At 39.8% G+C, this 12085-nt stretch overlaps 2 protein-coding genes across 2 annotated transcripts in view; both read left to right on the forward strand.

The window, feature by feature from the left end:
• Window positions 1-1884: 1884 nt before the first annotated feature.
• Cox17 (Cytochrome c oxidase copper chaperone COX17) lies at window positions 1885-2575 on the forward strand. Its single transcript, XM_067781918.1, has 2 exons — window positions 1885-2172; window positions 2239-2575. Exons 1-2 carry the CDS (start codon window positions 2036-2038, stop codon window positions 2321-2323), a joined length of 222 nt encoding a protein of 73 aa, XP_067638019.1. The 5' UTR covers window positions 1885-2035; the 3' UTR covers window positions 2324-2575.
• Window positions 2576-9897: 7322 nt separating this feature from the next.
• Window positions 9898-12085, forward strand: part of LOC137249893 (putative nuclease HARBI1) — a 52281-nt gene continuing 50093 nt past the window's right edge. Inside the window, exon 1 of the transcript XR_010952590.1 lies at window positions 9898-10668. The gene's annotated coding sequence lies outside the window, so the exon portion shown is untranslated. The remainder of the gene's footprint in view (window positions 10669-12085) is intronic.

Here is a 12085-nt window from a genome sequence, read left to right on the forward strand (position 1 = left end):
CTCTCAGACAAGGGAGCCGGTTCTGCCCTGTACAGTTCCATAAGATTACTTTTCACAATTTTTTTACAATTTTCTGCAGCTAATTCATCCGTCAATGCTAATAATTTAAACCTAGGATCCAAAAATGTAGCTACAGAAAATGTGTTGCTTTTATGGATATTGCCCAATCGTTCCCGAATACCATTTACAAAAATGTCTATAACCTTGCGCACAGGATAGGGCCAAACTTTTGTTAGCAAATGCCTGTAGACGTCCTGAAGACCATTTGTAATCGGTATTACCAGGGATCCCGTACAATACGTTTCGCCACTTATGGTTACTGTAGCGTCTTTGAATGGTTGACATATTATACATAAATCTTTGACTATTTTCCATTATTCACTGGACAAGGTTAAAAGGCCCCTGTTTAAAATAACTAGCGTACATTTTACTGCTTCCTCAAGCGCAGCGAATCGTTCCATCATTGCAAGAGTAGAGTTCCACCTAGTCTCAACTTGTTGAATCAGCTTCAACGGGTCCCTGCCACTGTTTCGTTGATAGCTCAGAAAGGCTACGTTGGCTGAAGAAAAAAAAATTGGCTGAAGAACTTTTCTTAAAATAGGTAACTATACCTTTGATCTTATCGATTATTTCAGCAACTTCCGTTACACGCAACCCATCTTTAACAATCAAATTCATTGTATGAGCCATACATCCAAAATGTTTCCAATTCAACTTTGTTGTAAGGGCACATTTTATGTTGCTGGCATTATCGGAAACAGAAAGCAAAATTTTTCTTTCTACATTCCAGTCACAGACAATTTTGTGTATCGCGTTAGCTAAGTTTTCGGCCGTATGGTTAATATTGAGCTCTGAAGCCGACAATAGTATGGATTTCAGCTCCAACTCCGGTGATACAAAATGTGCTGTCACAGCAATGAAGCTAGAAACATTTCTTGAAGTCCAAAAATCCGTTGTAATACAAAATTTGTTGCCGCCTTGTATCATTCCTTGCATTTTATGTCTGCACTGTTCGTACAAAGCAGGAATCATGGTTTTGGAAACTACCCGTCTGCTTGGGAGTACGTACATAGGGTTCAAAGATTTCACAAATTCCCTGAATCCTCTGTCGTCTACAACGCTGAATGGATGTAAGTCTATAGTAAATAACTGCAGAAGCTTGCTATTCAAACCCTCTTTTGAAATTGGGCGATAGTTTTTTTATAATTTTGCATTGTGTCATCCGTTTTGGTGCTGCACTGGAAGTTGATGGCTGCTCTTCGGTGATATCAATGACAGGTTCAATTTCGATAGGTTGAGGTTTATCCTGCAAAGGGAAATGCATACATACACAGGGACACTAACAAATCTTGGAAGTCGTTAAAATTTACCGCAAGCTCTTCCAGTTGTACGGTCGGATGCCTCCGAATCATATGTCTCTTCAAATTACTGGTCAATGTTTTATAAGATATTTTGCTTTTGCAAATATTGCATGTGGAAAAAGAATGATGCACCTTTTCAAAAACTGCCATAGGAAACTGGTTTTGGGTTTTTTTAACATCTTTCATAAATAATTAATGTTTATAAAACTTTAAGCTTAAAGTGCTACACTCCAAATCGCCCAGTCCAGTCAATACGCGAAAATTAAAAATGAAACGATTTTCAGAACGTATGTAACAGACGTATTCACATCAATAGAAACCGTATTCAAAACGGAATGCAAAAAAAATATCCATTCCAAATACATATACATGCATGATTTTACATGGCGACTGCGCCATCTGCTGCTAATTAGTCACAGCACGAATCACAGATTCATTGACTCATGTGATTGAGATTATAATTAAACGTGATTGTGAACGAAGTGCAGATGCTATCACAGTCGGTCAGTCACGGCTATTCCTCAGAAGCAGTCACAGCGTTCAGCTGTGATCATGTAGTACCTGTGACAAAATCACAGGTACACGGATATTTGCCAACTCTATAAATAACTAAAAACGTATTTAAGGCAGAATAAATCGATTTGGCCTTCTTGTAAACTCGCAACAACTCAATAATGGGGAACGCACCAGTAAAAGAAGTAGCTCAAGCAGCCGCCGCGAAGGTAACTGGTACAGAGATTCAGGTAACGGAAAAGCCAAAATGCAAGGCATGTTGTGCCTGTCCAGAAACAAAGAAAGCACGTGACGCGTGGTAAGCTGCATATTTTTTTTTTTTTTTATATAATTAGCCTGGTCTAATATAGTGTTATTGTTACAGCATTGTTGAAAATGGTGAGGAGAACTGCACGGATTTGATAGAAGCGCATAAAAAATGTATGCGAGCGCAGGGCTTTAACATATAATAAACATACTTACCTAGTAAGATATAACACTCGGAAGTGTTTGTTATTTAAGTTTAATTTGTTTGATTTGGCTTAATGAAAGTTTCATTATGCACTGTTATACGCCTAGAAGTCATGAACATTATAACGTTTAGCGGTTTAATTTAGTTACTTTTAATTTCCATTTTGTTACTAGTCTTCTTACATAATTGGTAAAACTATTTGTATGAAATTTGTATTATGAATAAATAGTATAATTAGAAATATAAACAAGTATGTGCAATATAATTTCATAGATAAAAAGACTAATATTTAAATATACACTAACATGTGCAAAGCGGGTTAGGGGATCAGAATATACCCGCGGTAGTTATGCCTGTCGTAAGAGGCGACTAAAATACCAGATTCAAGGGGCTGTGTAGCGCAACCTTTCAGGTTTCTCCAAAGCCAATTGCCAACCTCACCTATACGCGGCGAATCCTGTTTTCACTAACAGATGAGGCTCTGGCGACCCCAAGCTCCTCATAGAACTTGGGGGTAGGGAGGGCGGGAATGGCCTGAAGGTTTAATGTGGCCACATAAATCGTTCCCGAGATGGTCGGGCTAGCACCTTAATGGTGCTATGGTACCGGAGCGTACCGGATTTGTATCCGGCAAAGGACCATCACATCGATAACATTCCCCAAAGCCTTCGGGGAGCAACCTTATCGCTACAACAACAACAACATGTCCAATGCCACAGAGCACGCCATGTAAAATGTTATAGCCATTGGTATGGCAAACGCAAGATAGCGTGATGGCTGTGTTACCGGACGAAACGCAAATACAAGGGTGTGTAGTACTCTGGCTATACCCACAATACGAAAGAGAACACAAGCAAGAGTTGGTCTCGGATGTGTGCAAATATAAAGTAATGCCATTGTAAAGTATGGCAGTATATTTTCCATGTCATTGCGGTGTGCTCTAAACGGAAAACAAACAAAATTTAACTATCAAACAAATTTATATCGCTGGTTTAGTGTGAAATTAACTCATGCATGTAACAGAAATCGGCAAGGTCTATCCGTTGTCATACATACCGTCGTACACGCTCAACATGAGGATCGTTGAATTGCACCTCGATATTCTGGAAAAATAAATCCTCCTCGTTAGGGAAAATCTGTGAAATAAAGATGAAGATAGATAAGAGTATAGCATACTTTTGTGTGTATAAACTAAATGGTATTCATAATAAGTTTTATTTTAAATAAATCCACTCTATTAATCTTTCCTATTTTCATATTGAGTTGTCTTGTACGCGGTCATAAAAGTTCTATCGTCAAAGTCGCACGAAAACCATGTCACGAAATGAGATAATTTATTGAACAAAACTGAAAGAAATTTTTTAAGTGGATTGACTAATATGCGTTCAAAAATGTGGTTGTTCTAACGATAAAAAACACTCCTCGAAGGTTTTGGGTACACCAGATGGAACATCAAATAATTTAATGAATTAACTATAATTTTATGCTTTCTTTCTCTAAGGTCCGGCTTTTCAATGCGAGTTGCAACTTGACTAGATGTAAACCTTGGGGCCACCGTGGTGTGATGGTAGCGTCCTCCGTCTACCACACCGTATGCCCTGGGTTCACACCCCGGGCAATGCAACATCAAAAAAATTTTAGAAATAAGGTTTTTCAATTGGAAGAAAATTTTTCTAAGCGGGGTCGCCCCTCGGCAGTGTTTGGCAAGCGCTCCGGGTGTATTTCTGCCATGAAAAGCTCTCAGTGAAAACTCATCTGCCTTGCAGATGCCGTTCGGAGTCGGCATAAAACATGTAGGTCCCGTTGTTGTTGTTGTAGCGATAAGGTTGCTCCCCGAAGGCTTTGGGGAGTGTTATCGATGTGATGGTCCTTTGCCGGATGAAGATCCGGTACGCTCCGGTACCACAGCACCATTAAGGTGCTAGCCCGACCATCTCGGGAACGTTTTATGTGGCCACATTAAACCTTCAGGCCATTCCCCCCTCCCCACCCCCAAGTTCCATGAGGAGCTTGTGGTCGCCAGATCCTCGTCTATTAGTGAAACAGGATTCGCCGCGGATAGGTGAGGTTGACAATTGCGTTCGGAGAAGCTATATATTGCGCTGGCAACCTGAAGGGTTGCGTTACACAACCCCTTGAATCTGGTATTTTAGTCGCCTCTTACGACAGGCATATCTACCGCGGGTATGTTCTGATCCCCTAACCCGCTGGGGCATGTAGGTCCCGTCCGGCCAATTTGTAGGGAAAATCAAGAGGAGCACGACGCAAATTGGAAGAGAAGCTCGGCCTTAGATCTCTTCGGAGATTATCGCGCCTTACATTTACTTTTATTTATTTATGTAAACCTTAGAACTTAGTTCCATGTCAGGTTAGCTCTGAGTTAAAAATTTAGCTTGCCGTTCTGCAAGTGGGCCTTAGAGTTAGTATATTTACCCTTGCAGAATCCAAAGTGAGACGAGTTAATATATGATGAAACTGAAATTGGTTGTTGTTGTTGTAGCAGTGCTTCGCCCCACCTAATAGGTGCGACCGATCACAAATTGTCATCAATATCCTCTAACGGGAGTCCAAGGAAACTTGCAGTTTCAACAGGGGTGGACCATAATAAAAGTGGTGTTAGAGGCGTTGGTTCCACATTACAATTAAAGAGATGGTTGATGTCATGTGGGGACACATTGCAAGCGGGGCATACATTTTGTATGTCGGGGTGGATTCTGTATAGGTAAGAGTTTAGCCTGTTACAGTATCCAGAACGAAGTTGAACCAGAGTGACTCGCGTTTCCCTGGGGAGTATGCGTTCCTCTTCGGCAAGTTTTTGGTATTGTTCTTTGAGTACTGGATTCACCGGGCAATTCCTGGCATAAAGGTCCGACGCATGTTTGTGGAGTTCACTGAGGACCTGCTTGTGTTTTTTGCTTCATACGGCTGAGTTCTCAGGTGCCGTATTTCCTCATGATGCTTACGGAGATGACTCCTTAAGCCCCTAAGCGGTGTTGGCTCATCAATCAAATGTCTGTTGGGATGCCCAGGTTTCTGGGTATTTAACAGGAACTGTTTGGTTAGCATCTCATTTCTCTTCCTGATGGGAAGTATTGCTGTTGTTGTAGCGATAAGGTTGCTCCCCGAAGGCTTTGGGGAGTGCTATCGATGTGATGGTCCTTTGCCGGATACAGATCCGGTACGTTCCGGTAACACAGCACCATGAAGGTGCTAGCCCGACCATCTCGGGAACGATTTATATAGCCACATTAAACCTTCAGGCCATCCCTCCCTCCACATCCTAAAGTTCCATGAGGAGCTTGGGGTCGCCAGAGCTTCGTCTATTAGTGAAACAGGATTCGCCGCGGATAGGTGAGGTTGACAATTGGGTTGGAGAAGCTATATATTGCGCTGGCAACCCCTTGAGAGGGTTGCGATACACAACCCCTTGAATCAATTTGGTATTTTAGTCGCCTCTTACGACAGGCATACCTACCGCGGGTATATTCTAAGCACCCTAACCCGTTGTGGGACTCCCATCGGGGCCACTAGTGAGAAAGGCTATTCCCAGTGAGGTAGCAAATTTAGTCAGTCAGTCGCTATCCATGATTTTGTGTTGGATGACAATTGTTTATTTTATCTCGGTTATGTAATTCTTTTAACACTTAATATGATGTGTTGCAGATGTCGTTCGGGATCGGCATAAAACATGTAGCCCTCCAGAGGTAGGCCCCAAAGCTGTTATTACTTAGAGTAAATTTACAGTAAGTTGTTTTAAATACAGAGAAAGGCTAACTGGGTTTGTATTTCCCGTTAATGTATGTGTGAGAGCCAGCAGCTGCGTATATAACTTGCGGTTACATCTAAACTTAATTTCTTGTTTGTTAATTTTATTTATGGTTCACTTATGTATGTATGTTAATTAGTTGATTGCACCTTTCGTAAACACCTATGAGGGAGAAAGCCAAAAATCTGTAAATATTTGCGAAAAATTCTTATAACGAAAATCCACTAAAATATATGTAGCTTTTCATATAAAAGCTTAGACTTACTTTTTTTAGGTATATCTTATAGGCATTATAAATAAAATAGGTAATAGTCTAGTTGAGGGGTCGAATGCTAATACGCTACCGAGTGAGGTGTCAAAAGACGCGTATTAATCTCGAGAACAATAATCCGAAGGCGGAAAAGAAAAATTTTATCTCTGTCCGGAGATATTTACAGTTGAAGTTGGCGAATTCCATGTGGTTGATGTTGTTTGTACCCACAAAAAAAATTGTGCATCACCGTGGCGGTAGCCACGGTTATACCACACACCCGGACTTGGCATGCCGTAGCCCAGAGTTATTTTTTATAAGCGCGGCCGAAGGCCGCCAACGCAGAAAGGTGTTCTTCGCGAAAATACTATGGATCCGACCCCCGGTTTCGGAGGTACCCACGGGTCTTTTTTCGGTTTTTCGTTAATATCTTTTGAACGCTTTAAAATTTTCCGCCTTCGGATTATTAAAGCTGGAGTCATTGGTGACGTTTGTCGTATTGCTGTAGTCGTATCCCTAACGTAATCAGCTGTTTATCGTTACGACGGTAACCAAACCCCAATTGGTTGGCTACGATACGGTTACGACCTTAGCGGCACCAATAATCGATTGCATTGATTCTCATAAGGTTGGTCGAATCAGCTGTTAAAAGGTTACCGATTCGGTTACCGATAAAGCACCAATGTCTCCAGCTTAATACTGATGTCAAGACGCGTCGTTTGACACCTCTCTCGACATTTTTGGTAGCGTATTAGCAGTCGACCCCTCGACTAGACTATTACCATAAAATAATTTTAAAAAAATTGTAAGTTAAACGGTTTTATTGAAAACAATACTTACATTAAGTAATAATAATACTAAAAGCACCAATGACTCCGGCTTTAAGCTTGATAAAGAAGCACTCCTGTACTAAATTTCAAGAAAATTGCTTTATGAATTTAAGTTGTTTAGGGTAGGTCGGTTCTTGGTTTCACTTTTGTAATAATACCTAAAACGACGTAAGTCTAATGATGTAAGTTATAGAATGTAAACAGGGCATTAATTGCTAAATAGCTTGTATTGATTAATAAACCATTGTTCAACTATGTATATACAGGTTGGCTCATCTGTAAAGCAACAAAATATGTCTGTTCAAATTGTCAAAATCTGTGTATTGGTGTTGGTGCGAACGGTATGGAATGGAAACATAAAACTTAGCAGTTTTTGTATGTGTAAGTAAAATGTTGCCAATGTGTTGGTTTCATTTTGAGTTTGCCATTTCCTTTTGACAATCCCTTCGACCATGCAATGACATAAATAAAATCAGCTGATGAGAAGAGCCAACCTGTACATAATTGAACCATGGATTAACCCATGATACAAAAAAGAAGGTAGTTCCACTCAAAATTTTTTGACGTATTTGGGGATTTTTGAAGTTTCATAAGTTACGTTCCATTGAGACTTGAGCGAGATACGGATAGAAATTTAACATGCAAATGCAACAACAACGTTGTGATCCTGATATTTATCTGGTTCAATTTCTGATCCGTATAGCAGTTCTGTTCGTTTCGTTTTCTGTAGTAGATTTTTTGACAGCTAACCACTTTTGAGTTGGTAGCACTCATGGCTCAACTATATGGTTGGCTCATCTCTACAGCAATAACATACCTTTGTTCACATTGCCAAAATTAGCGTGATGGTGTTAGACGAATGGAATGGAATGAAAACATAAAACTTAGCAGCATTTGTAAGTAGTAAGAAAATGTTGTAAATTCGTTGGTTTCTTTTTAAGTTTGCCATCTCCTTCTGACAATCCCTACTCCAGTGAAATGAAAAAAATAAAATCAGCTGGTGAGATGAGCCAACCATATAGTTGAGCCATTGTAGCACTGAACTAAATACGTGTACATTTCTGTATACATAAAAGATCTCGCTATATTTAAAAGCAAGAACACTGAAAGAGTAAACAACATGAAGATGATGTAAGGAAAATAAACAGTTTGCTTACGTGCGAAACTATTTAAATGGTAATAATTCTATCAGTATCTTAAAATTTTGTGTACGTTTCTTCTTATTTTCTACAAAACAGATGTTTTATATTAGTGCTGCCAGATCTCATAAAGTTGATCTAGATCGTTCCAATGAGATTTGAGCCAGAGCCAGAGCTCGATAAACCAATGGAACGGCCCTATAATGTTTGTTGTTTTGCCAGAAGTGTTGCCATACCGTTACTGTTCAAGGCAAAATTGTGGTTTTTCGGGATGTAAATTTCCTTTAGGATGAAAACGCAATGGTCATTTGAGACAATAATAATATGCTTTAGCACGATTTATGTGCATACATATCGATTGAGAATACAGTAAAACATGTAATTTATTGAAAAATAGTGGATAATCACTCATACATTGGTTAATGACTCATATCTTTATGGCAGCTTGATCCCTAGACAGAAAAAAATACACGAAAAATCCTGCTGTTCTAACATGGCGCTATGATCATGCCTCTACAGTGGATATTTCTCAAGGTGTCTTGAGAAAAAGTGTACCTCCAAAGTCTGCAGTGAGTGGTAGGTGTTTACTTTGTTACGTTTATGGGACGTCAATGCTAAAGGGGTACACAATATGTATAGGCGGGGCTTGCCCCAAGGTGACCGCTGGTACAACGGGCAAAATAACTGGCGTAACTACTGCAAACCTGCAGAGCTACAGGGTAATGTTCTCATTAAAAAATGGTTTAACAATTCCTTCCGTAAGCGCTCCGCTTGAATTATACAATAAATAAAAAAATAAAAAATGTGGACCTGTAGCCAATTTATTAAGAAATTGCGGTGTCGATTTATAAGGACCTCCTTTGAGCAAGCAGTTGACAAACGTGTATGTTTTGTCAAAATATTCTGAGCAAACGTACAGGCTATATTCCCTTGCTTATTATATTTCGATCCGTTTCTTCCATGTGACATTAGCCACTTGACTTATAGCTTCTCCAAACCCAATTGTCAACCTCACCTATCCGCGGCGAATCCTGTTTCACTAACAGACGAGGCTCTGGCGACCCCAAGCTCCTCATGGAACTTGGGGGTAGGGAGGGAGGGAATGGCCTGAAGGTTCAATGTGGCCACATAAATCGTTCCCGAGATGGTCGGGCTAGCACCTTAATGGTGCTATGGTACCGGAGCGTACCGGATTTGTATCCGGCAAAGGACCATCACATCGATAACACTCCCCAAAGCCTTCGGGGAGCAACCTTATCGCTACAACAACAACAACAACAACTAAGTTACTTTCATAATTATTTTAAATAAAAAAGAAAAAACAGTAGGCTCCATGCCTTGGAAATATTTCAATATGAAATATCAGCCTAGAAAAGGTTTTTAATAAGTTTTCGAGCTCACGAAAATTGTTTTGGTGGAAGAAACGGATCGAAATATAATAAGCAAGGGAATATAGCCTGTACGTTTGCTCAGAATATTTTGACAAAACATACACGTTTGTCAACTGCTTGCTCAAAGGAGGTCCTTATAAATCGACACCGCAATTTCTTAATAAATTGGCTACAGGTCCACATTTTTTATTTTTTTATTTATTGTATAATTCAAGCGGAGCGCTTACGGAAGGAATTGTTAAAACATTTTTTAATGAGAACATTACCCTGTAGCTCTGCAGGTTTGCAGTAGTTACGCCAGTTATTTTGCCCGTTGTACCAGCGGTCACCTTGGGGCAAGCCCCGCCTATACATATTGTGTACCCCTTTAGCATTGACGTCCCATAAACGTAACAAAGTAAACACCTACCACTCACTGCAGACTTTGGAGGTACACTTTTTCTCAACACACCTTGAGAAATATCCACTGTAGAGGCATGATCATAGCGCCATGTTAGAACAGCAGGATTTTTCGTGTATTTTTTTCTGTCTAGGGATCAAGCTGCCATAAATATATGAGTCATTAACCAATGTATGAGTGATTATCCACTATTTTTCAATAAATTACATGTTTTACTGTATTCTCAATCGATATGTATGCACATAAATCGTGCTAAAGCATATTATTATTGTCTCAAATGACCATTGCGTTTTCATCCTAAAGGAAATTTACATCCCGAAAAACCACAATTTTGCCTTGAACAGTAACGGTATGGCAACACTTCTGGCAAAACAACAAACATTATAGGGCCGTTCCATTGGTTTATCGAGCTCTGGCTCTGGCTCAAATCTCATTGGAACGATCTAGATCAACTTTATGAGAGCTGGCAGCACTAATATAAAACATCTGTTTTGTAGAAAATAAGAAGAAACGTACACAAAATTTTAAGATACTGATAGAATTATTACCATTTAAATAGTTTCGCACGTAAGCAAACTGTTTATTTTCCTTACATCATCTTCAAGTTGTTTACTCTTTCAGTGTTCTTGCTTTTAAATATAGCGAGATCTTTTATGTATACACAAATGTACACGTATTTAGTTCAGTGCTACAATGGCTCAACTATATGGTTGGCTCATCTCACCAGCTGATTTTATTTTTTTCATTTCACTGGAGTAGGGATTGTCAGAAGGAGATGGCAAACTTAAAAAGAAACCAACGAATTTACAACATTTTCTTACTACTTACAAATGCTGCTAAGTTTTATGTTTTCATTCCATTCCATTACATAGTGGCTTTTTGTGCAATTTAAACATTCAGTCTGTGTGTTCATATATCATAGATTTTCACAAAAATTTGTGATAACTGCATACCTTTTTGTTGGTAGCTGCTATTAGCAAGTCATTGTGTGCCCTTTTTGCTTTGTGTTGTGTTCGCTGCTAGCTATACGCTGTCTTGCGATTTGCATCCAGTGCTCCAAAATAACTCTTGCCCATAATTTTTGAACGGCTGTTCAATTTATCTTATACTTATAGTTTCTTTTGCCTATTTTTCTTTTGGGTTTGTTTATCTTTGCAATTATGTTGGATTGCTGTGTCAAGAAGTGCACCAATCAAAAGAAAATTTCCCGTGGTGATACTTATGTTTGTTGTTGGCTCTGTGATAATATGGCTCATGTTATCTGTGCCGGTTTCTCTCACATAGGTGGTCGGGTGGTTGACCTAATATCCAGCAAAATTGGACTGAACTGGGCATGTCATGATTGTCGTTCCGTAGAAAATGACATGCGAGCTTTTATGAGGCAAACTCAGAAAGAGTTCAACAACATTTTTATTGGGTTTCGTGACCTTAACGAAAGATTCAAAACGATGGAGGCTCACTTTAAAAAATTGAAAGTGATATCTGAATCCCCAAAACGAAAGAAATGTATGCCCAACAATGACTTCAATTTGTCTTCGAGTCAGGGGCAAAGCTGTCCTCCTACGAATGTCCCTTCAACCGCGTTGACTAATACGAACAGGCTAACCAAAGACGTTATGAACAATGCAGCTCAGGAATCTCCACAAGGTTGTGTCGAGACTTCCAGTGAGACGATCTCTGGCAAATTAAACGATGCACGAACTAATAGTGGTACCTTTGCGGCTGTTTGTTCTACGTCACCAATGTTGATTTCGCTGGACTCCCCAATTCATCCTACACCTCCACCGGTATCTTTAGCTCCAACAATAACAGTTACCGATACTGGGGTTGTTGCTAGCGATACAAGTGTACCTGAAAAAAATAGTACGGGCTCGATAACCAACGCTATAACGGCCGCACCTTCCCAGCTCTCTGGTGCGCTATCCGCTACTCCTTTGCAGGTGACTGCCGTGCCACCTCGTAGGGCTGTATTTGTGTCCCGATT

Source organism: Eurosta solidaginis, chromosome 4, assembly GCF_040869045.1.
Source record: "Eurosta solidaginis isolate ZX-2024a chromosome 4, ASM4086904v1, whole genome shotgun sequence".
In the NCBI taxonomy this organism is placed as follows: Eukaryota; Metazoa; Arthropoda; class Insecta; order Diptera; family Tephritidae; genus Eurosta; species Eurosta solidaginis.

Bases quoted from the DNA above. Each gene is read 5' to 3' on its own strand.
- Cox17 (XM_067781918.1), top strand. From the start codon at position 2,036: ATGGGGAACGCACCAGTAAAAGAAGTAGCTCAAGCAGCCGCCGCGAAG. The intron at 2,173-2,238 runs GTAAGCTGCATA...TTATTGTTACAG, and splicing joins AAGAAAGCACGTGACGCGTG to CATTGTTGAAAATGGTGAGG.